Source organism: Coffea arabica, chromosome 3c, assembly GCF_036785885.1.
Source record: "Coffea arabica cultivar ET-39 chromosome 3c, Coffea Arabica ET-39 HiFi, whole genome shotgun sequence".
Taxonomy (NCBI): Eukaryota; Viridiplantae; Streptophyta; class Magnoliopsida; order Gentianales; family Rubiaceae; genus Coffea; species Coffea arabica.
Genome location: NC_092314.1, coordinates 2,429,103 through 2,453,659, shown reverse-complemented (window position 1 = coordinate 2,453,659; position 24,557 = coordinate 2,429,103). Strand labels below are relative to the sequence as shown.

The following is a 24,557-nucleotide window of genomic DNA, read 5'->3' as shown; positions in this document are numbered from 1 at the left end:
GTAAGCTATATAGTAAGGGATCAAGGGTGAAGGAGAGAGAAGAAAAATTCCTTCAACTTTACATGACAGAAATTAGGAGCGAGCCATGGTACAATTGATTAGAGATTGTCATTATTCTGTCCAGGGAGGGAGAAGAGGAGGGCTGGAGGAGAGAACTTCTATGTATATATCAAGGGTATTTGTCTTCCAAATTGGCTTTGGTACAAGCGGACATGGAGAGTGGAGCATGATGAAATGCATAGCACGCATTGAAAATAGTATATTATCTTGATTTCTCCTCTTTTTTATTTTATTCTATTATTATTATTAGTTTTTTTTTTTTTTGGTGAATAGGATCAGTATTGATATTTAGGAACTCAACCAGCTCCAACAGCTGCAATGCAAATCCCCCAGCATTTTTACTTCCTCCTCCTTCCCCTTTGTAACCAAGGATGGTGACACACTCGACCAAATATCTTGTCAAGTAGACTCTTATAAGTTCATGATCCATATCCAGTTTCATCAGCTCAACATCACCCCATCAAATTAAATCACTTTCAATTGGTTAAGGATTTGTACTACGGTAGTGAGTTAGATTCTCATAATCTTCATTCTGCACAAGTTTACCTACCTGTACACTGAGTTACATCTGTTACGTCTATAAAATTTATCAACCTACAAAAATTTCATGTACATAAGTAGAACTACAAGTCAGTGTCTATGATCAGTTCAGCAGCTGCCCCAATTGTACCAGCCCCCCCAAGGCACAGCAAAGCTAGAGCAAGCTCTTCCTCATTCCATTTCCTCAGCCCTTCACCCAGTCTCTTCAACAACATTACATCCACCTCAAGCATCCAAGAGGAAAAGCAATCAACCATCAGGCTCAGAAGCTCCATGACATAAGCCCGCCAGGTGGCTGGGTCACAACCGAGTGATATTTGGCCATCAAGGACACTAGCTACAAACTCCAGGTGCTCCCGAAGAACTTTTGGACGTCGCTTTGATGATGATGATATTGCATCTAAACCCCATGCATGTGCTCCACAAAACACTGTAAAGTATGCCAGCGCATACCCTTGGAGCATAGGGACTCCCATAGTGGAGGCCCCTTCCTGGTCTGATGGGTGAGCTGACAGAAACCAAGAAGGCAAGGTTTCTTTTATCAATGACTGCATAAGCCCCAGTCCACCAGTTAACCATGCCAGTGAAGCTCCCAAAGAAGCTGCTAGTTTCACCTTAATCATTATTGTATCAAGTGAAACATGCCCATACTTGCCATTTTTGGCGCTCTTCAGCTTTTCTCGTTGTTCTACAGGTAGCCCACTGCATGCTATGTCTTTCACGGATTGCATCAGCAGAGAAACAATCTCTTCTCTCATGAACATGATGTCCCTGATTGATCTGTAAACACGTAGATATAGAATCCCTGGGGCTACTGGAGAAATCCCACCGTACATATGTGATCCAAATCCATGGCCAAGAAGTGACCCAACACCCCCATTGCTAGTTACTGAGGTTGTGTTCAGGCCAAGAGTCACGGAGAAGCAACTTTTTAGCAGCTGAACAACTGCATCATTGTTGTGTAGGAAGACAGTACGAGAGGCAGAAAATACAAGAAAGTCACTCCAGCGTTTTGCCTTTTGGGTCCACAGAGAAGCCACAATCGGCATGCATGGCCATGGACAACCTGCTGCTAGGGACTCTAATGCTGGGCCTGCCAGATTGAGAAACCGTTGCGAGGCTTTATCAAGTTTGTATGTTATAGTGAGGCTCACAAATGCAGCCAACGGCAGTGGAAGTGTTCCTGGAGAGTTCCCCCCTAGAGAAATTTAAACTTCTAGTCAACAACTGAGGTAACATAAATATTGTAAGAATGGAATAAAGCAACCAAAAATCATACGGACCTTGAAAGCAAAAATCCGTTGAAACTTTAGTATCCTACCAAAGTATTCTAAGGTTCAGAAGAAACATAAATAGTATTTTAAGGTGTATCAACCTCTGATATTTATAAGATTTTTTTTTTTCCAAATTTCTGACCAAAGCAAACATTGGTTGGGAGCCCGTGATTTAACACAGAATAAGCAAATATTGTAACACATGGAGTAAGCCATCATAGAATAACTTAATTATTTGAAACTTTTTGATAGGGAGAGAAACCTGCAGCAAGGCTTGGGACATCAACACCAGTGGCAGCTAAAATTTTCTTTATTTGTTCCTCAACATAAAAGAGATTGGCAGCAGGGCTTGGCCAATCAGTTCCATTCATGAAAACTGGTTTCCAGATGCCACGAGTTACTTCAGCAGAGAAGTAACTTACAATAGTTGCCAAGGATGCTGGAAGATAATCAGCCAAGTCTTTAAGGCCTGGAAGAAAAAGCTCCAGAACATAAGGAACAACAAAGAAAGGATAAGATAAAAGGAAATAACGTAATGGCAATTTGTTTCTTCAAATATGCAGAGATATGATCTCTGTAGATCCACATTCCCTGTATGTGCCTCTGTGCCCGTTTTGTGGGATGGATGGAATAGTGGGAGTAAAAAGGAGACTATTTCCTCAGGAAGATGCCACACTAGCCACAGTGGACTGGTTTCCAATTATGGAGACAAATCATAGAGAGGACAGTAAGATACTTCAGGACAACAAGGCACAAATTATTTAAACGAAGAAGATACTAATGCATATGTGGTATTAAGAAATTAATTTCCAAGTTTCATCACCAACAGAAGCTCAAACATGACATGAACCAACCTGTGCACAATTCCCGAGGAGACAGTATCCCATGAGCACAACTGGTTAGAGCAGCATCAACCACAAAAGGGACAGCTTCAAGTATATCCCAAGCAGGTAATATTGGCCTTGGAAGAGTATCTTCACTGCCAGGTCCAGAGGAACTACTACTCCCAGATGTTATGGAAGTTGCTGACTGGCTTCCTCTACTAATTTTTCTGAACATCATGTTTAGAAGGGCATCAACTGTTTGATGGACAGGGGTTCCATGGACAAGCCCAGAAAGGGGTGAAGCTATACATGCCAGATGTTGCCTATACCAAACCTTTAGTTTTGGAAATGAGTCTACAAAGATGGGTTTCAGGTAAGAAGCACTTGCAACAGTGGCTAATCTCCTTCTATTTGGATCCTTGAGTAAGTTTCCAGAAGATACTAGCAGGGAATTACGCACAAGTAGGAGGTACTCGGGAGTTAGTTGAGACCCTACTGGTGGTAAGTCCCCCACTCCATATTCAATTGGAGGATGATTAAACCTCCATAGCTTTAGAAGAAGAGCAAATGCGTTTGAAAATACAGCATGCGCAGAGATTTCCTCTCCTGTAGTGAGTGTCCATGAGATATTAGGAATACATGAACCAAATACCTCGCATATCGTCATCAGTGAACAAGCTAGTTGTGGAACCTGACAAAAATGAAAACCCATTCTTCATAGTTATTTATGATAATCATCAAATCTCAGAGAAAAGGAAACTATGTTAGAAAAAAATCTCAAACAAAACTTGGACCAGTGGAGAAAATTCCGAGCATTCCAGCACCACTGAGCTGGCAGATGCAGTGAAAGTTATACAAAATGAAAGAAAGCATGTCCTAAGCTCTTCATATGTTATTTCTATATCCTGATACAGAATATTGCTTTCACCAACTTATCCTCAAGTTTCTAGTCTCTACTGTTTCAGTCCATTACTGCACTCATATCCCTTTACATGGTGTGCAAAATTTAACTCCACCATGAAAGTCAACAAAGTTTTATTGAAGGCATTCAAATTATACTCTTCTGAATTGGCATGCTAAATTTTTGGAAGTACAAGCACAAAATGAGGTTTGAGTTGACTAATGCTACATAGTACTGATTGACAGTAAGAATCCACATGTCAAGGACAGGAATAGAAATAAGTGCACTACCACATGTAAAATGTGGTTGACAGGGATCAGACTCATCATATACCAGGCCATGCAGGGAAAAAATCTGGACGCAGTCAACAGGTGCAATGCCAACAAGTAAGACATTCAGCATTGGCCCAAAACCTATCAAATGGCTGTCATCCCCAGAGTAGTCAGCAGGAGCTGGTGGAGACAACAATCTGGTTATAAAATATGCTGTGTGTTCCTGAAAGATCAAGACCAAGATGAAATTAAGAAACTAAGGTTAATTTTTGCCCAGGAGACATTGATATGAAAGAAAGTGATTAAAAGAATACATAGATTATTCTGAGGAAAAGTAACTCCATTCGGCATACAGTTCTATGTTAAATTGATGCCAAGCTCTCATTTTCACCCCCCCCCCAGCTCTCCCACCTCTCTGCATCCACAGGCAATTTTGGAGAATTCATTATTGCCAATTACCTGTATATTCCACCCACGAACTAAGGAAGCTCCAGAAAGAATTCTTGCAGCAGCTATCTTCTCATCATCAGATCCTTTCACCGCAGTCTCAAAAATCTTCTCCAATTCTGCTAAGCTTGCATTAAACCCATGAGCTTAAGTTCAGTTGCTTTAGTCTTGCTAAATCAATAAATAAGACCATCTGATATACCTGGCTTCAGCAAAGAAAATATATAACTGAAGACCAGGCAATCATGTAGAAAGACACAATGAAATCTAATAGGTTTATACAAGATCATCTATTGTGCCTTTGGAGCTACCAGCAATGATAAACATAGTACTAGTATCTATTTCCCAAAAAAAAAAAAAAACTCTCCTAAAAATCTTACTTTTGTCAATTATTATTTTGGCTCATGTTTTATAACTACAAAAACTGATGAATGTGTCTGAAAAAATTGGTGCAGAGAAAACTCACATCAGAAGATAGGGACATACCTTGAAGCAGGCACTGAAACTAAAGCATTTATCAACAATGGTGTAAGTGGGGCACCCTTCATGAAAGAGGACCAACTAGGAATTTGAGTGGGAACAGTGTGGGGTAATTGATTGATGCTTCCACTCGCATAGCCTGGCCAGAAGTAAGCAGATGTATCCAGTAAATTTCTGGCAATGCAGGCCTCGACTATTACATGTCGCAGGTTTCCAGCTGCATTAAGACAACATAAGTAACTTTATCACTTCCATTGACAAATCAAATTATGTATTTTCATTCTTCCAATCCATACAAATAAACCTCCAACATCAAGCAACTTTTTGAGAACTCCATTTGTTCCTTCCTTTCCGCTTACATGCAAACTATATCAAGGGCATTGGCATATCAGATTTGACTTAATAAAATAATCATATCAAAATACAATAATGTCATTTTTCACACATTATCCCGCAAAAGATGCACTTACTATCATCACTGGAGCTAGGTCAGCACTTAGTACAGTATGATAGAAAATTTAAGTTTTATAGCTCACCAAAAAAGAAAAGACAATATCATTTTATTGCACAACTGATGCCTTATATTTCTAAAACTTAAAAGATCAAAAAGAAGTAACAGTGAGTTACTTTAAAGCACTACAGGATGGACTGTCCTGAAACTTGTTTTCAGCCATACAAAATTAAACTCATGCAACAAAGGAAAGTTCCGATTTGAAACTGCACCAAGCAAGATGTGGTAAAATGATACTCAAATTAGCATTTAAATCTATGAACACATCGTGTTCTCTGAACTGGATTAAAATTTGCAAGAAGCACCAAATAGGCATCCACTCTGACCATCAAAGCAGAATAATTACACCAGGACTAATACAACAGAAAATTGTCACAAGAAAGGCAAGAAGGATCAATCTTTAGACCTCCAATACCATAGTCACAGAAAACATTCTTGTGGTTAATCAGTAAGTGTTATGCAACTGGTGGCATATTCTCACTGGTCGTTATTGTAGAAGATTTAAACTAATCATGGGCCATTTCATGCCGGTACCATGCTCATGATTCTTCCCGACAAGCATTTGTTGAAGTTAAATTCAACAACTGTTAAGCAAAGTTGCTGAATTTACCACAAAATAGTTTCACAATCTTCCTCTTCTAAAGACCAGTTTGTGAGATGTTTAAAACTTCATTTAAGAAGTCATAACACTTACAACAGTTTGTTGGAATATCTGTCATGCTGATGGATTCAAAATATGCACTGCCAACGTTTATTCCAGAAACAAACATCATTGCTTTTGCAGCTGCTTGATTGGCTGCGGGAATAACAGAGTGAGGAGGAGTTAAAAGCATCTCAAAATCACCCAGATTCTGTAAGCTAGAGGCCAAATCCCCACGACGATTTCCAGTAGTCTGTTTGCACTGACTGTCTAAGTCAACATCAATCTCATCAGTTGGAGCACTTTCCTCTTCCTCAATAAGATCAGCAACCACAAGAGTTGTGATAGAGAGTAACATGCATAGTCGAGTATCTAGGCGTGGAACAGGCCCTTCAATTGGATCCCTTTCCTACAAATAGATTCAATTAATGAAAAACAGATGTTTTACAAAGGAAGTGCAGAAAAGGTGGATAGTTTTATAAAAGTCAACTCTACACAAATAAACTTAGCATAGAATTGCCCCGCACATAAGAAACCATAATCTATCTGGATATGATAAGAAGTGATATGCTGTACACTAAAAGCAAATTGGGATATAAGGTCAAATCAAAACTAGAAGAAGATTGATCTCAAGCATGGATGCTTCTTGACATGATAAAGTATCCTGCAAGTCTTTAGATAAAAAACAGTTAGGTAATTGAAAAGGCTTAAACACATATATGCACACAAATATATATATAAACGTGATGAAAAGAAAAAAAAAATTGTTTGGACTCTTTGCCCCCTAAAATTAACGTGAGCATTCAATCTCTCTGGAGGAATTTTGTTATAATTATGGCAGAAGGGAGAAAACTTTCAGATGTAACCTGAAAAGAAATAATGAAACAGAAGTTCTAACCCTTTGAACTAGACGTAAAGCTGCCTTCCAAAGTCCTAGGAAAGTCTCGTGCCAAGTGCTACCATTGATTGCTTGAAGAGCTTTTACTAGACCTGAAAGAATAAGGAATGGCATACTTTAAGGAAATTTTCTGCACTGATTTTCATTTTAGATACAATGCAAAATGAATTTACCAGTAACAGTTTCAACAGAACTAGTTGCATTAACTTGTGAATTGTCCATTGCATCTTCCAATATCAAATCAAGAGGAAGCCAAAGCGAAGCACAACTAAGCCCAACACGACAACCAGACCTATATGCTAGAGATTTAAAATGCCCAACACCAGGTAGCTCCTCTGGAGCACATCTTCTGGGACGCTGCAGCATTAACTTGGGACTATTATGTATCAACTTTAGAAGAGTCTCTGATGTTAGAAGTTTTGAATTTCTTAATGCTGTGGAATGTGATACAAGCAGTTGAATTCGCTGGACAAAACCACCCCAAGGTCTTCTCCTGAAAAGGCAGTAAGCAAGTAGTTTATTAATGTCATTCATTCAGGGCAATATGGTAGGGGAGAATAAGAGCATAATATACATCATTAAAGCAATCAACAATTTAGAAGTCAGGGAATTAAAACACTGCCCATAAATTTATCCTCAAAATACGTACATCTTGAAATCTAAGTTGACTTTTTGATCCTCAAAAGATGCTAGTTTAACTGAGGAATTGAATAATTGTGAATTATGGACAAAAAGCTCATCAGGATATGATTTGTGTTATTCATTTCATGAAACCCTTAACTCTTAAAACATGTAAAGAAAACTGCATATTAAAGCTGAAAAGAAAAAGTGCAAGGAATGAAGTTCTGACATGCTTTGGCGAGCCAAATAAATAATCCTGGAAGTTACTTTGTTTTGCAGAAATTTGCCTATCAACTCTATGGCCATGACAGTATTAGCATTCTTCAATCTCTCTTTGTTTTCAAGCCTCATTACATCAGAATTTTTGTAGCCATCAATCTCCATGTCCTGCAGTTTAGTGGGCCATCTAGAATTTTTTTCAGGGGTAAGTTTCAGCAACCCTTCATCATCCAAGGATGCATCAAGCAATTGCCAAACAATTGAAAAGACAATCTGAATCACAAGAACTCCAGGTTCATCTGCTTGTACATCAAATATCTGAGAGGAGTGGATAATATTACTAATTGACTTCCTGATCCTGCATGCAGCAGACAGATTATAGGATTAAGATTTTGAGATGCACATTGAAAAACAAGAATACCAGACGCAGTGGGAACTATGAAGAGTCTTTTAAATCTAGTGATAGGAAAGGCAGAGAAAAGATTAACATGGCCATGAACAAGGATAACAAGCGCAATACAAGTTGCTAATGGGAATTACAAAATTCCACATCTATTCAGACAAAAGAGCAAAAAAAAGCCATTTAAGGCAAGAGGTTATTCCCCTTGCCCTCTCCCTTTCATCCAACTCAATGAAGGGAAGACAAGGTTTTTGGGGGACTAAATCTTGAGCTATTCAGTTATAATTAAAATCTTGAGCGATTAAATGTTGAGCTATTAAGTTATACCGAGACAGCTAAAAAAAGCCATTTATTTTTTTATGGGAACAACACATATCATTAAATTTGGAGGCCACAGTCTAGCAAGGAGGAAAGACCATTTCAATGGCAAAGTAAATGATTGAGCATTGCTTCACCAAAGCATAAGTGGTAATACTTGACTGAACAGAGTATTTGATGCGAGAATGGAAAATGTATTTGTAGTGATTAAAAGATAGGGAACATGGGAGACATTATGCTGCTGTATGTTGAAAGCAAAACAACAAGGTAAGATATGGTGGGCAACTACACCTTCAAATATCAACCGTTTGAAAAACTTCACTTCTGAGGGAAGTATCAAACCTTTCCTAACATACAAAAATACTAAGTGTCCCAGATAAACCAGGACGGAGAGTATCCAACGAGGTATAGCAAGACAATGTTCAATAAAATCTGGAAAAAAATTCATCAGACATCAATAATAATGAAAGCCACTTAGGAAAAGGCTGGGACATGAAAACAAATTTCAGTAACCGAAATGGCACAGCTAAACAGCCTGACACTACTAGGAAATTTAGCAAATAGATCAACATTAAAAAGAATTTTACGTGCAAGGATGCGTTAAAAGAAATACTCACTTCTGATAATTAGGTAACTTTGAATGACTCTCAAACTCGAATGCATGCGTCTTTAGAAGTTCCATATAAAGCCTAAATGCTGCTGGACAGGAATGTCGATTTGGGATTACCCTGTAAAGAAGTAGAGATGAAGAGCAAAGTTCATTATTGTTCTCAGTCATAATTATTCCAAGTATTTGGAAGATGCAAATGTAAGAACATCGGAAGAGGTACAAATAAAAAATGGTGTACAGTATGGACACCTCCATTATACAGCATTATCTCAGAAGACAAAATTCAATCAAAAGATAACCACATTGCAAGGGAAACTTCACTAGAAAAACAAACGATATAACATAATTAAGAACAGCTAGACAAATAATCAATTCCAGAAAAAAGTCCATCTTTTTTCTACAAATTCTTGATATTTTAGTAATGTGGCTGGGAGCACAATAGTCTGATTCACATTCAAGACCCACAAACGCCAGTGGGACACATAGAAAGTGAGCTAGCGGTTCAAACTTCAGAACATTGAAGATAGAGTTGTGGAACACTTACGCGTAATGATTTCTTTTATGAATGTATAGGTAGTCAGCAAAGTGTGGTAGGACAACAAACTTGAGAATTATAACGTAGGACATATGCATTAATTGATAAGTTATTCATATTAAACTAAAGGTCTCAATTAATCTTCCCTGTTTTCTAAGTATCCAAAAATTGACTCTTCCAACATGATATGCAAATCCCGGAAAAGATTTGAGAAAGAGATAGGAGTTTTAAAGACATATTCAACTAAAACCAAGAATCCATAAAACAGAAGGTGGAGAGTAGAGAGACCTTGTGGAGAGCAGTGCAAGAACAGGAAGAGAAGGCACAATCTTGAGAACCAAAGCTTTCTCTAGGAATTTCCAAGTTATAGGAACATTGTTTTCCCAGAAAATGTAAGAAACCAGGAAGTTGGCTAACTCAAAAGAAGGGAAAGACACCCCTGAAGAACTCATGTTCGCGGAAACTTGAATTGCCCACAATAGAGGGTCACTTCCATTTTCTTGGGCCAACTTTGTTAGCTCCAATACAGCATCCCAATAGCTGCACTGATCATAAGATGCTGACACCTCCTCCATTAGTGCTACTGATTCATCACTCTCAACTATGCGTCTTTGTGTGTGTTTCAGTGTGTGAAAAAGAGGTGCAGGAAGAAGGCGGTGGGATTACATGGATTATGGAACCGAATGTTTTCTGTATTGGACACTACTAGAGAGGAGAGAAGTCCGAAGAGTAGCAAAAGGTTGGTTGGAATGGCCTATGGCCTATGGCGTAGGGGGACTATAGAATAGTATAGTATGGTGTAATGTAGGTTAATGTGTTACATTGGTGATTCATGGTTGGTCTAGAATGTGAAAGTCAAACCAAAATGAGGGGCCTTGGAAGAATAATTAACAAATTGAGAGTGAAGGGGGAATCTGGGATTAGAATATGAGTTGCAGGGGGAAGTGTGGGCTGTAAAGAATTGACTGGTGCAAAGGAAATGCTAAAGTGCTGCATTGCTATAATGTCTGTATTTATCTTTGAGTAAACAACATTAATTAGTGCTATTTTATTTGTTTTGTGTTTGTGTGAATAGGAAGAGATCGGTGCCGAGCTTGAAATGACTCCGATGCCTTAAATTAGATGAATAGGAGGAATTCGCGAGTTGGAGATAAGTATAAAAGTCAAATAAAAAAATATTACTCCCTCCGTCCCGTTTTGTTAGTCTTGAATTTTTTTTCACACAGATTACGAAAGTGTAATTAATTTGGTTGAAAACATAAATTTAGATTAATAATTTCCTAAAATACCCTTATGCTAATCACGAAGAGTGCCAATTAATATCAGTTACAGCTAATGGATTAGTATTGGAGAAGCTCAATATATTCAATGCAGTGGGTTAGTATTTAATAACAATATATTAATAACAAGATATTTAATAAGGGTATTTTAGACAATTTAAAAGATTATTACATTTCTTAATGGGAAAGTGGACTATAATTTGGGACAGACGAAAAAGGAAAATAAAACTATCAAAGTGGGACAGAGGGAGAACCTTCTTTGTAAAGCAAAGGATCTATATCAGATTTTTATATGTCAAACGCGGGCGTCAGTCACGTCATAGCCGAAAATGAAATTCTGTGAGACTTCAATAGCCCCGTGTGGCTTTGGTGACTGCTTCAGTAAGGGCTGTGAAGCTTCAGTGTAAACTAAAGCCAAGGCCGGTCGCTAGGGTCCCTTCTTCTTTGGTGTTCAAGCGTACATATTGTAAAGCCAAGGCCTTGGCTTCATTAAGGCAATTTTACCCTTCTTTCTTTTTCCATTTTGGCTAATTCCAATAATTTTTGCCATATGCACTCAAACTCAAGGCCGGACAAAATAAATCCAGCTACCAAATGCAGTCCATTTTGCCAGAACTCATCCACAAGAAAAGAGGCAGATTCACAATGTGACATTCCAAAATGGCCGGTTGACATTTGGAATGGTGTAGTTGGCATACTTTCGATCTTCACATGCCAATGCCATCCGGGCCAATCTGATGCCAAATGCCTCTGCTCTCCATCCGTGAGAGACTTTCGATGATGATGCATGCAGTTTTGCAGTAGGTGTGAAATTGGTCGGTTGACATGCATAATTTTGGCATTAAATAGAAGGAAAATGGCTCTATAACCATATGTTCAAAGAAGATCTTAGAAAAGGACCATTCACCAATTTTTTGTCACAAGATGGATGACTGAAAGGACTGTTCATATTGACCTCAAAATTTAATTCACTAGTCAAAGGGCAAAATAAGATACATCAGGGCTTCTTTTTTTTTTTTTTTTTGTGTGGTGTAATTCACCTTAAAAATGGACGAATAATAAACCAAAATGCTATTCTTGAGTAGGTCAATCCAAAAAAAAAAAAAGGCAAAGAAGTTGTGAGGGCACATCCGCCATTTACAATTGAAGTGATCAGACACTAATCTGGGCACCATATGGGTCACCCTTGTTTATGGCCTACAATAAAATCCCGGATGTATTGGATGCACAAGCTAAAATTCTTATATAGCAGACAGACCTATCAGTTACTATGTAGTATGATTCTTAGTATCCAACCAGACTAACTTGAAAAAAAAAAAAAAAAAACTCTCTTTAGATCATGTCCCTACAAGTGGATCAACATCACTAGTAACATCAGACAAATTCACACCAAACTCTAATCCCTTTTCTTTTCTTTTCTTGCATTTCTTTGTTGTCCCTCTTTAAGTTTAACTTTTCTTATTGATCATTCATGAACTCTTCCCCTGTCCAATCCATTGTATGTATGTCCAATATATATATATTCTAGCATTTAAAAAACAATAGTGGTTAAGGGTAGGTAAAGATGATGACATGGTGATATCCCTATCAGAGTTGGCCCCTGGTGATGATAAGCTTTTTATGCTATTGGTATGGAAAGCCGACTCCTTTCTCTGTCCTTTTTTTTCTTCCACTAAGTTCCCCATAGGCTTGTGTAGCCCTCCTCTTAACCTTTTTTATTGTTTGTTGTATTTTGGCTAAAAAGATATCATGCATTGGTAGGTGAGCACTAATGACTAAACTGAATCTATTAGGATTAGGAGGATTACTCTATAATCTATCTATTTACAACATGGAGGGCATCCATCATCTCAGCCTCAGAATCGTATGCAGGTGATCTGATCCAATCCCACAATTATTTTGTGACCGAGAAAAATTCTACCCTCCACTTCTCTACTGGATTAGGTACATTTACTTAGATGGAGTAATGCTATTATGTATAACCCTATAATAAGACATGCATGGCGAAAGGGATTAGTAGTATCATTTATGTGAGAGCGCTTAATGGTCATCTGAGATGTCTTATTACAATCTCTTACTAATATTTGGCAACACTTTGCAGCTGAATCAATCGTTGTCTTGTCTTGCTGTGCCAAGCGCCAACTACACATTTGTTTGTGATGATAGGCACGGTACAATGATGGTTGTGTTTACAAGTCAAGAAAAACTTGGAAAATGAAAAGCATGCCATGATCTTCGCGTTTGTCATGATGATGGATGGTAGACATTTATTCACATGCTAAGGCCATAATTAATCATAATAAAAGGGGCTTCTAATGGTCAATTTGCTGCATAAAAATCCATCTGCCATGGCTGCATTTTTAACCATCAAAAAGGGCATTAGGTGAAATGATTTGGTCGTGTATAAGAAGTACTAACTGCCCCCAGGTTGGTAAGATTTTGAGATGGTGGCTAAAATGGATAAAGAGAGCAAGTAGAGGAGGTTGAAAAGAAATGGAAAGGATAGGAATAAAAAGTTAGCAACCTCTTACCTACTACTTTTTTAACCCTTAACATTATACAGCAGCACTTAAACCCTGATTAAGATTGAAAAGCAGATTGCCCTTGTTTAGGAATTTTGCTTAGTTTGCAGGGATTTTCGTGTTTGATACAACAAAACAAAAAAAAAAAAATCTGGATATCCCCCCATTCACAGCCGAGACGGCCAAGGCAAGCAAACATGATTGAGAATGAACTGTAGTTGCCTCAAGGCGCTCCCAACAATAGAAAACTGCCGCTTAATCCTTTTCTGCTACGGCATAAGTATATATATATAGATTTGAGTTCTTGTGTTTGCGGTGGTTAATGAGTAGTTTTTAGTGGATCAAAAGAGACCAATAGGGGGGCAGGGCCCCAAGTTTGACAATGTCACTCTACCTACATCGACCAAGGAAGCCATGCCAGCTCCACCTCAATCAACCACCTCAGTGGAGCTACGAGGAAAAGAGCATCCACGATTCAAAAAGGAACAATGCCAAGTTGATCGAGTTGAAAAACATGATCAAGTTATATATATTTTAACCACCCCATTTTATCAGAGGATAATTGTCAAAACTAAACCATGACAACCAACAACAACAAAAAAAAAAAGAAGAAAGAACCTTCCCCAACAATATGCTGACTTCCTCATACTTTGTAACGATCATATTGCACATCTGGTTGTAACTACCATATTTCACATCCGGTTGATGTGATGTAAGGGGGGGCAAGTAGTCGCTGCATGAAGATAACTTATCCACTACCCACTTTCTGGAAAAACTGCAGTTCTTCAGTCCCAACACAAATTAATAAAATAAAATAAAATAAAAAAAAAGACCAACTCAGTCCATTTTTTACATGACAGAATCAAATTTTGCAGCTTTGAGATGCACTAATCTAGTGGACAGACACCTAATAATGGATGCTCAGTGGAAGCATCGAAGAGTCATTTTCATTACCATTCATAGTGCCTTAATGCCATTCTATTATTTGCCAACGGTTCAACAACACCATCTGATGCAAAAATCCATCTATATATAGAACATGCTAGGTACAAAAAAGGCATGGAGATTACATAAGCAGCAGGAGCACCAAGCCCATTAACTGAAACTACTGTGTATGCTTATAAAGAAGATAAAAGGCAGGACGTCCATGTCGATATTTTGTCCACCGAATATTCATGATGATATGGATAAAAAAGCAACAAAAAAAAAGGGTGGACGTGAAGAGCAAACAAAATCATGATGGAGCCATTTAACCTAAAGAACACATAAACAATATATTTAAATCTAAGCAATATATTAAAATCTAAGGCATCTTCCTGTGCCTCAGAAGGATGCTACGCAAAAGAGGCACAGTAACAAGTTTGGAGGACAGCTCAATGTGATTACAAAAATCCCAAGCTTGACAGCGAAATCCCAATTCCTTGCACTAATTCTAGAGGCAAACAAATGCCATAAATGGACTGATAATGATATGTACTATAAACTTCACTTTTTAAAGAATTTTCACAAACTTCAACACAGTCGAGGCAATATTTGTTGGAATAGAGACAGATGAAACACTAGAAGTCCTCATCAAGTTTGAATTCAAAGTTCTTTGAACCATCTTGCAAGCTTGACATAACAGAAGCCTTCTGATAATCACCCACCCTTCTCTCAAAGAAGTTTGCTTTTCCTCTGTTAAAGCAGAAAAAAAATTCAGCCTCAACAGTATAAGGCTTGAGTGCCCACCATCAATAGGAGACCAAAAATCTCAAGCATGCATCAGATGCATATGGGGCATATAAGTGAAATGGAATAACCTCTACACACCTAAGAAAACAATTGGCATTGTCATGTTCTAAATGATCCGAGTCTCAAAATAAACTACCAATTTTCATGTTAGATTATATCAAGAATGCTATGCAAGAAAGAATATTTGAGGAGAAGCTATACAAGGCATGACATAAACCTATTGCTTGCAAAACCAGTACCTATCTGTGACATCAGCTGGCAATGAAAAATGTGGAATTGAAAATTATTTGTATGCTTTATAGTATTCAGTTCAGCTAAGGAAAAAAAGATTGTTGGCCGTACTCTATTCAAGTTAAAAATCAGCCTAGGACGAGATCCTAGTGATCAGAATCCTTCTAGAACCATGAGCACATTAGAACCAGTGGTCCAGACGCTAACCACCCAAAAACACCAGATGTGAAAAAATGAACATAGGCAGTTGAGTATAAAAAACTCGTCATTGAGTTTCTTCTAACTCTCGATAAAGTGTAAACAGGAGTGAAAGATATTCATTCATGTGCTATACTTACTGCAAGGAAATAAACTCCATCCAGTCAAAGGGGTTTTCTACATCGTACATTTTCTGGCACCCTAATGAAACCTGTAAAGCCGAAAAATTGAAAAAAATGGAGATCTTTCAGAATCAACATTCCTCTTTGCTATTCTAAGGGTAAAAGAGAAAACGACCTACCAATAGGCGATCAGCAACAAATTTGATGTATTGGCTCATTAGTGCAGCATTCATGCCAATTAATGCACAAGGAAGAGCATCACATACAAACTCAATCTCTATTTCAACAGCCTCATGGACAATTTGATGAACCTTTTGCCATTGTACTTGCTTCTGCAACAAACTGTACATACAGGTTAGAAATGACTCATCTTGGCATACAACAAGCAGCTTCCCACCCAAAAGAGTCAAATATGTGTGCCAAAAGGCTACAAAAATAGGGAGTGATCCTGAAACTATTACCTATTCATGATTTGTCTATGCAATATTACTCTAAAGAGTTTTAATTCTTGAATCCAATAAAAGACCAAAGAATGAAATAAATGATGACCAACCTGTATAAAAGGCAAGCAAAATCACAGTGAAGACCCTCGTCTCTTGAGATAAGCTCATTTGAGAATGTCAAGCCAGGCATCAATGCCCTCTTTTTAAGCCAAAAGATAGCACAAAAGCTGAGGAACAGAAAAAAAATGAAGCTAATCTCAAAATACATTTCAAAATTGCCAAATCCAGTTTCCATGAGAAAAAGTACCAGTAGAGTGTTAATCAAAACGTACCTCCCTGAGAAGAATATTCCCTCAACACAAGCAAAAGCTACAAGTCTCTCTGCAAATGAGCGTGAACTGCACGAGCAGATAAGTACAATGAGGAGCTGTTCGGGCAGAAAGACAAACTGCAGTTGTGAACGTACTCTATTCCAACATTATGTTAAACAACCTAGAAGAATAAAAAAGCAAAACAAAAGCATTAAACCAAGAACGATGTTCCCATTTCTAACAACCATTGTCAATGTATGATCCCCATAAGAAGGCAAAAGCAAGAAGCTGTTTTCTAGAAGAGAAGTTTTCCTGTCATTTTGGACATACATAAGCTTTTGGTTCCAATGTCAACAAAATCACCACTTCTCTACATCGATAGCATAAACATTGTGCTACACTGACAACCATCTAGTTCAACTTTAAAAGCTTCGACAATTATTCAGTTTACGTGTGATGACAGAGGAAGAAGCAGGAAGCATAGTAGTAGTAAGAGGATAAACTAAAGGTAAAAAAGTAATATTAATTGGATTGGAAAGATTTGTAATAGCATCCTTTCCCTTAATCTCAGCCTCCTGTGCAACCTTCAGCTACTTAGCCACAAAAAGAACGGGGAGACCATGTGCATGAATTTACCTCAAAAACAAGAAGAAAAAAAAAAGTGAAGACATGGAGAAATCAAACATTTCTAAGCTAAAAGTAATAACAAGCAAAGAGACTTATAAAGGCATTGCAACTGAATAGCTTGTATCTAACATGCATGTGTTAGCCATTAATCTGACAAGCAAATACAGGCTTCGTTCAGTCTTCTCTATATTCCATAAAAGGGGTAAACATCACAATATCCCTTTTCATTTTCCTCCAATAGATCAATTGGAGAAAAGAGTTAGAGAAAAGAGTGCACAAATTTGATAACTTAGAATCTAGTTCAAGGTTGAGAAAGATGATAAATTACCTCTGAATCCAATTCAAAGCCCACTTGGCCTTTTTAGCAACACAAGGAACAGTTTCCATGGCATTAAACAATCTATTCTTCTCTCTGGAGTCTTTGATGTACGTTTCCAAAAGCAAGCTGTACATCTCTACAAACAGAAGGAGAATATCACAATAGAGACCTCATGCATGTTAATTGCATCACAATGTTCTTCACTTGCAAATAAATACCAGAATGTATATTCTCAATGGCAATTTGAAAGCCATAAAATGCACGAGCCTGAAAACAATAACAAGAATCCATGTCAGTGTCAGTCATCTTAATCAAACACATTGAAAAATCCAATTAAATTTGGTAATCACTTAAATAAAGGGAAGGAAGCAAAACGGGTATTCCTTTTCCACTTTGTTTGGCAGCATAAAGCTCAGAAAATGCCAAGAAAAGTACAGAATGCATTTGATTATGAGAAACCTAGGCCATTGTTGCACCCAGCACTTATTGTACACAGCAAGCATATTGCAAGTCCAGAAAGTAACAATCTAAATAACAGAAAGTTCCAATTTCCACTTATTACTTTTGCTTCTTGAATGGATTGATGGTAAGGGCTTAGATTATCTACCTCTGGAATTTGAACATCTTTCAAGAACCTAGCAGCCAAATTTTCCAGAACGATCCCATCTGATGCAGCAAAAAAAGCCAGTACATGGCTTATAAAGTGCTTTTCAGAATGAGATAATGTTTCCCAGTGCTGCACATCCAGAGAAAGATCGACCTCTTCGGCTGAATCCCAGACATCAATGTTAGAACATTTAAAAGAGCAAACGTGCATCAACAAACTTTTCACTGAAAAGAGAAAATGAACCAAAAAATAAAAATCAGGTTATAACTTAGTTCACAACCAAGGAAAGAGAAACTGACCCCGAGTACACGTTAAACAAAATTTATAATCCGCTTATATTGACTGAAAGCCATAAAAGCTATTCAAAAGCAACAGTTTCTGGTTTGAGCACAAAGGTTAGAGTTGATAGCAGTGCTTCACTACGACACTAGAAACACTGACATTGACAAATAAGACCTTTAAATCTTAGAAGCATTAAGCATCAAAAGCAATTCTTTCACAAAACTCTTGATATGTCAACATAGCAAATCATGAATTTATACCTTGAAAGCTTGTATCTCTTCCCACATCGACTAGAGCCACCTAAGGATCATCTAAATTTGCCCTCTTCACTGCTATTAGACCATGGTAATTAGTTGCTAATAAAGTTTAAAAATGCCAAATGACCTAGAATTGCTCAACTGAGCTTCTTTTTCCTTTGTTAATTTTATAAATTTTTAAAACCATTAAGCAACGCTAGAGCAGCCAAGTCATTTGACTTGAGTTATGCCCATTACTAGCTCTCTAATTAAATTTAGTACCGTTTACAATACAGCATATATATATCTCATTGGACATAGTGAAACACAAACTTCATGTTGCAAGATATTCCACGTGCATCAACAGTCATAATCTTCTTTCAACAACCCCAATAACATTTGTTTTCCTTTGCCTAGCGAATATGGGTGCTGAGCAAAAAGCTTCTGCTTTTGCTTTTATCAAATCAAACAGGTACTTCAGCTTCTGACGGTAGGGTAGGGGTTGTCCTACCACAAACTAAGCCCGAGAACATCCAATAAGCCCCAATAACTTTGTCAATCATCACGAAAATAACCCACATAATTACATATTACTGCACAACTAATCATCTTTCTACTTTTCACTGAACTTCTTTTACTCCTTTTAGCAAAAATATAGTAGCAATTTTAACCCAAGTTCCTTTTTCAAGAACTAAAAAACCCATAAAGCATAAAACTTTCTAGAAAACCACCCTTAATGTACCTACTATAACAGAGCATCCAATAAAACAACTGCACAAGTCCCATAATAACCAAAAAAAATCAATCTTGATTCGTGAGCTGAACCCATTTAAACACTCATAACTCCATTCTTCCACGATGAAGATAAAAAATCACACCAACCCATATTTTAAAATTACCAGAAGTATATATATGAATGACAGAACCCATGTGCACATAAATTACAGTACTGGTTTTATATTCAATGCATGTATTAGGAGCATATTAGTAATATAACCTGTCCAAAAACTGGCTTCAGCCTTCTTGTACATTTCCCAAAGTTGAGGGTATTTAATGGGGAACATGCAGAATCTTTGAGATTGCTCCGTCAATATGGGTTCCTCTTCTTCCTCCTCGTCCACAAGACTTGCCCCTGTACAATTCCTCAAAGAACCCATTTTTCTTCTTGCTCTTCTCCCCTATCCCTATAGCATAAAAATAAAATTCACATGGGCATCGAGAAACAAATGAGTGGGTTTTGTAAGAAACAAAGAATGAGAGAAACCCTACAAAAACCCCTCCCGGAAGAAACAGACGAACCTGGTTATATATAGCCCAATCAAGTCAAATCCAGAAGAAAATTTTCCCTTCTCATTTTTTTATTTTTTAAATTTAATGGTGGCTTTTGGTTCAAGTTCTCTGCAATCTGCACGAACAGGCATCGCGAAACGGTGCCGTTTTCGAATAAAAGAGAGGTATAAAGTGAGTCGGCCCTGTTCTTTGGGTGCCTTGGAGCCCAATATTTGCATTAGATTTGGCCCAAATTTACTTGCAGAGTTTGGGTGTAATACATGTGGGTTAGTTTCAAGGGTCCGTAATAATGAGTAACGGATCTCCAGTATCCAGGCCCACACCTTCGGCACACGAATACTGGCTTACAAGTCCTTTGTAGGGTGCTCGTCTTTTCGTTTGGTTATTTATGCAAAGAAATCTGAATATCTCATGGGTAAACATGGTACACCTCTGAAAAAAAAAATAAAATTTCCAATGACTTTTCTGTGCATAGCCCAAATCCTTTTGCAGACACGAATCTAACCCTGATGGATGTGACAAAGCATGGAATTTAGGACCAAAGAAATATTCCCGTTTGAATTGCTATTTTTAAAGTTTTTATAGAAAACTGTAATGCATTCATTTGAAGTATGTGAGATAAAAAAAATAGTTAGAAAATATGTTTAGGAAAATAACATAAGAATATTTGGTAGAAAGTTACAATCCAAACACTAACTGAAGTATAGAATCAATGCCAAAACTTTTACATGCACAAATTTATTCCACTAATGCCATGCCCACAAAAAAGCTAAAAGCCCATTTCATTTGTAATTTTTAAGAGTTTTTATTAAAAAAACTTAATATAATAATATAATGTATATGACATAGAAAAATAGTTTAAAAATGTGTCAAATAAATATTTCAAAAATAACTTATGAAAAAAGTCGCAATTCAAAGGGGGCCTAACTTTTCTCGTCTTTAACCTCATTATACAACCAACTCCCTTTAAAGGAGTTGGTCACCACATTAATTATGGGGTGATCGAATCTTGTCTCTCATCAACGCGTCTCTATATCAAGATTGTTCTAAATCCATATTGGTGCGTGCTGTATCCGTCTGGTTCAATTCAGTTTAAAAAAAAAAAAAAAAAAAAAAAAAAGGCCTCATAACACCCTACACGTCGTGAATTACGTAAGTACATACGTGGGCACTATTATTGTTGCTTAAGGCCCAATCCAGAAAGCCGAATCGCTTAGGCACTTCCATCATAGTTCCATGTTCCAAACAAAAAAAAGGAACCTTTAGTCAACCCGTCAACGGACATATCGTGGAAAACAGAAGAGGAGTGGACTGGAAGACTGCCATGGAAGCAACATAGGAAGTCTACAAATTTGTGGAAAACTACGCATTGATCAGTAGCGAGCAGGAAGAATTAGAAAACAAGCAAAAAGATGTCAGGAGCCGCCCAAGCCTCTGAGAACCCACCATCAAAGCTTAGCTCTGCTAAGTATGAAGCAGCAACTGTAGAAGAGCTTGGTGGCCTTCAAACATATATCGCTGGACCCCGTGATTCTAAAACTGCTATCATCCTCCTATCTGATGCTTATGGTAAACGAGCACATTTATATTTTTCTGCTTTTTCGTTCTTAGTTGTGTTTTTTTTTTCGGTTAGAGGTTGATTGCAGTGCTTTGAAGTTCAGGAAAGGTGTAGGTTTCTGCTAAATTATCGCTAGTTAAGATTAGGAAGTTGTTGCTGGAAAGGATTGACAAAATTATTCCTTGTTGAAGTGTATTTGTTATTCTGAATCTTGGAAATGAAACCACCACCAAAATTGAGCATGGCGAAATCCCAATTGATCATCTTCTTGAAAGTCTGATATGTTAATTAAGAGGGATTTTCAAACTATGGATGATCAGGAGGTGTTAGGTTTTTGTTTTTTAAGTTTTTTGTTTAAATTTATTAAAGAGTCAATTTCTTGGGAAAAAAAAAAAGCACATATTTTCTGTATGTTAGTATCGCTTATCTTGCTTGATGTGATCAATTGCAGGATATGAAGGTCCAAAGATAAGGTAAGTCCCAATTTTCTGTTTATGAATTTGTTATGGTTCTGAGAAAATATCCCAAGAAATTTTGGGAATTACAGAAAAAGATGAAATTTGAGGCCCTTCGTGACATCAATGGCGCCTTGAAATTGGTATATATCCAGAATTTAGTAAATGCAGAGAATAGGTTAAGAAAGAGAGATTGAAAATAGATATGAAAAAAGAAAAAAGCACATATCGGAAGATTGATGCAAAGCAATAACCTCGTGGTACTTCAATCATATTTACACTTGTGCACGTCTTTCTTTCTTTGGGTGGCATAGCAAAAGCTTGAGTCAACCAGCCACTCCTGTTGGTTGAGCATAAACGATATATACGGCAAGATTTCTCTCTTAAAGTAATTTTGAGTTGACTAAACAGCATGATTTGTAGGAATCCAGCATCGGAGACAATCCTTGTTAGTTTTACGTCTAGTTGTTAGGTTTCCTTCTTTTGAGGACCACTAGGTTGATCTTTTATTCCTGGAAACTGTCTTGAATGATTAGACATTTAATGTTATTGGGTTTTGGTTTTTCCTATTATGAAGGAGGCTTGCAGAAAATGTTGCAGAAGAAACTGGATTCTTGGTAGTGGTTCCTGATTTCTTCCGTGGGGATCCTATTGATAGCATAAGGGATCGTGCTGAATGGCTGAGGACTCATCCTGCAGTATGTTGTGATTCTTTCTGTTATTGAAGTTGAGCTGTAGCAATCTCAATGGATGCCTATCATTTGTAACAACAATATTCAGAATTTTCATTTTCCTAAAAAACTAGCTCTGACACAATGACAATTGAATAGCAAGAGGATATTTTCTGAAATTTAAGGGGACTGAACTTTTTTTAAAGATACTGAAGGACAAACTAACATATTGATATCTTTGGATTATTGAGTATCTAGTTCAAATTTATGTGTTTTTTGTTTCTTAAAGGACAAAGGGTGTGAGGATGCTATGGCAGTAATTGCTGCTCTGAAGAGCAAAGGAGTTTCTACTATAGGGGTAGCAGGGTTTTGCTGGGGTGGTAAGGCATCTTTAATGTTTATTGAGATAGCTGCAGTTTTCAACCTTTCATATAGCAAATTACTGGAGCTAATTGGTTGCCTGCTGTGTGTACATTCTGCTCTTATTTCAGGAATGACTGTTGTGAAACTAGCAAGATATGATAGTATTCAGGTTGCAGTTATACTGCATCCTGGTCCGATCACTGAGGATGACATTCGTGGTTCGTTGTTGCAATTATCAAGTTTGATTTCCTTGATATGTCACTGTGAAGGAAATACAGTCCCCTATACTCCAATTGATTGAATAGATTATTTGTCATTGCAGAAGTTAAGGTTCCAATTGCTTTACTTGGAGCTGAGACGGATCATTTATGTCCACCTGAGCTTTTGACTAAGTTGAATGGCATTTTAACTGAAAAACCTGAGGTTTGAAACTTGAACTCCTCTACTGCTGCTCAATAGGTTCAATAACTCACGTCTTCAGAATCTACTAACTCCTAAAAATCTCTGTAAATTTTTATTCTAGAGCCATTCATGATTCATTATGCTTCAAGCAAATTTATGGCGAATAACTCTTAACCTGATGGCTTGTTGAAGCTACAGAATGCGCTGCAAAGATCCTTAGGACAAACTCCTTTGGTTGTTTAACAGGTCAATAACTTCTTGAAGATATACCCTGGCGTAAAGCATGGATGGACACTACAGTACAGCGACGACGATGAATTCGCTGTTAAGATGGCAAAAGAAGCTCACTCAGACATGTTGAACTGGCTTACCAAGCATGTCAATTAGAGTGAACAGACAAAAAAAGGAATAATGATTTCCAGTCGAATCAAAGTACGAATTATCATGCCTCTGAAGGCTGGAATGCTCAAGGTAATGGTGCATTTCACCATGGCTTGTTTGAATAAAAATTCAGAATTGGTGTATCTTCTTGTGCCTTATTTGAATAACAAGTCAGAACTGTGCTTTATGTTACTACATGTACTGCAACTCGCATGGATGATTCCACATGTCTTGTATGTGGATCCTAGAATTATATATGCAGAAATTGGTAATACTCTAATTTTCCATAAATTTATGTGTGACCTTTCTAGTCATCTGCGATCCACTCACAACAAAGAATCTTGATAAAATCCTTTTACTTGTTTGGATGACTCTTCTGTATACTTATTGCTTTTCCCTGGGCAGAATCTGTATTTTGCTTTAGCCTTTTACGAATTAAGGGTTGCTGGCACTATTTTTCCTTGTGAAATGAGAGTCTTTGAACACTACAAAGATCATACACTGACCTTTTCTAGATGGGCGGAAAGTGGTGACTAAGAAATTAATTCCTTGATCTTCTCGGATACAATTGAGGGAGTTTTCACCTGAGTGGAATGTGCAACTTGAGCTATTGTGGCCTTACTTTTGAGAATGAAAACTTCCTAACAAATTAACTCAAATGTAGCATTGGGACAACAGCTCCTGTTCTTACAGATGCACTGAAATCACGCGACTTTCATCTGCATTGGCAAGCATGTTGAAACATGAATTGGCTATTAAGTTTTGAGCAGCAAGAAATCAGCTATTCTTTCCCAGTTTTCGCACCCAATCCAAACAATTCAGATTATTCTGAATTTCTCCCACATGAACTGAACTTTATGTCAAAGGAATCATCTCTGTCCCGCTATCAAGTAGCGTAAAATTTGGATTTGGATCGGAGATTATTTGGAACGATTACTATAACAATTTTTCATGATACAATGTATATAACATAAAAGG

The 24,557-nt window shown here is 37.4% G+C and overlaps 3 protein-coding genes across 5 annotated transcripts; 1 reads left to right on the top strand and 2 right to left on the bottom strand.

Moving 5' to 3' along the window:
• Window positions 1-520: 520 nt before the first annotated feature.
• LOC113734063 (mediator of RNA polymerase II transcription subunit 33A-like) lies at window positions 521-10,353 on the bottom strand. Its single transcript, XM_027260385.2, has 12 exons — window positions 9,839-10,353; window positions 9,023-9,133; window positions 7,698-8,045; window positions 7,021-7,340; window positions 6,848-6,939; window positions 6,004-6,358; window positions 4,805-5,015; window positions 4,331-4,445; window positions 3,933-4,094; window positions 2,729-3,389; window positions 2,137-2,343; window positions 521-1,798 (listed from the first exon to the last, which is right to left on the bottom strand). The coding sequence occupies exons 1-12, from the start codon at window positions 10,123-10,125 to the stop codon at window positions 684-686; spliced, it is 3,984 nt and encodes a 1,327-aa protein (XP_027116186.1). The 5' UTR covers window positions 10,126-10,353; the 3' UTR covers window positions 521-683.
• Window positions 10,354-14,627: 4,274 nt separating this feature from the next.
• Window positions 14,628-19,879, bottom strand: LOC113736337 (ribonucleoside-diphosphate reductase small chain A-like). 3 transcript variants are annotated; one of them, XM_072081799.1, is made up of 10 exons: window positions 19,759-19,879; window positions 19,457-19,643; window positions 17,942-18,165; window positions 17,553-17,601; window positions 17,344-17,470; window positions 16,410-16,475; window positions 16,188-16,304; window positions 15,814-15,976; window positions 15,653-15,723; window positions 14,628-15,026 (listed from the first exon to the last, which is right to left on the bottom strand). In XM_072081799.1, exons 2-10 carry the CDS (start codon window positions 19,614-19,616, stop codon window positions 14,912-14,914), a joined length of 1,092 nt encoding a protein of 363 aa, XP_071937900.1. In that variant the 5' UTR covers window positions 19,617-19,643; window positions 19,759-19,879; the 3' UTR covers window positions 14,628-14,911. The 3 variants fall into 3 exon arrangements, with proteins under 3 accessions (XP_071937900.1, XP_071937899.1, XP_071937901.1); XM_072081798.1 differs by lacking the exon at window positions 19,759-19,879 and having other exon boundaries at window positions 19,457-19,747; XM_072081800.1 differs by lacking the exon at window positions 19,759-19,879 and having other exon boundaries at window positions 17,942-18,102; window positions 19,457-19,747.
• Window positions 19,880-20,938: 1,059 nt separating this feature from the next.
• LOC113738194 (endo-1,3;1,4-beta-D-glucanase-like) lies at window positions 20,939-23,893 on the top strand. The gene is made up of 7 exons (XM_072081797.1): window positions 20,939-21,318; window positions 21,759-21,780; window positions 22,340-22,460; window positions 22,723-22,813; window positions 22,925-23,014; window positions 23,119-23,219; window positions 23,445-23,893. The coding sequence occupies exons 1-7, from the start codon at window positions 21,162-21,164 to the stop codon at window positions 23,583-23,585; spliced, it is 723 nt and encodes a 240-aa protein (XP_071937898.1). The 5' UTR covers window positions 20,939-21,161; the 3' UTR covers window positions 23,586-23,893.
• The last annotated feature ends 664 nt before the right edge of the window (window positions 23,894-24,557 follow it).

Coding starts and splice junctions, on each gene's coding strand:
- LOC113738194 (XM_072081797.1), top strand. CDS start 21,162: ATGTCAGGAGCCGCCCAAGCCTCTGAGAACCCACCATCAAAGCTTAGC. Junction 21,319..21,758: donor CCTCCTATCTGATGCTTATG/GTAAACGAGCAC, acceptor GATCAATTGCAG/GATATGAAGGTCCAAAGATA. Junction 21,781..22,339: donor TATGAAGGTCCAAAGATAAG/GTAAGTCCCAAT, acceptor CCTATTATGAAG/GAGGCTTGCAGAAAATGTTG.
- LOC113734063 (XM_027260385.2), bottom strand. CDS start 10,125: ATGGAGGAGGTGTCAGCATCTTATGATCAGTGCAGCTATTGGGATGCT. Junction 5,016..6,003: donor AGATATTCCAACAAACTGTT/GTAAGTGTTATG, acceptor GTCTTAATGCAG/CTGGAAACCTGCGACATGTA. Junction 2,344..2,728: donor TCCTCGGGAATTGTGCACAG/GTTGGTTCATGT, acceptor TTTTTCTTCCAG/GCCTTAAAGACTTGGCTGAT.
- LOC113736337 (XM_072081799.1), bottom strand. CDS start 19,616: ATGGGTTCTTTGAGGAATTGTACAGGGGCAAGTCTTGTGGACGAGGAG. Junction 18,166..19,456: donor TGAAGCCAGTTTTTGGACAG/GTTATATTACTA, acceptor TTCTCTTTTCAG/TGAAAAGTTTGTTGATGCAC. Junction 17,471..17,552: donor CATTGAGAATATACATTCTG/GTATTTATTTGC, acceptor TTCTGTTTGTAG/AGATGTACAGCTTGCTTTTG.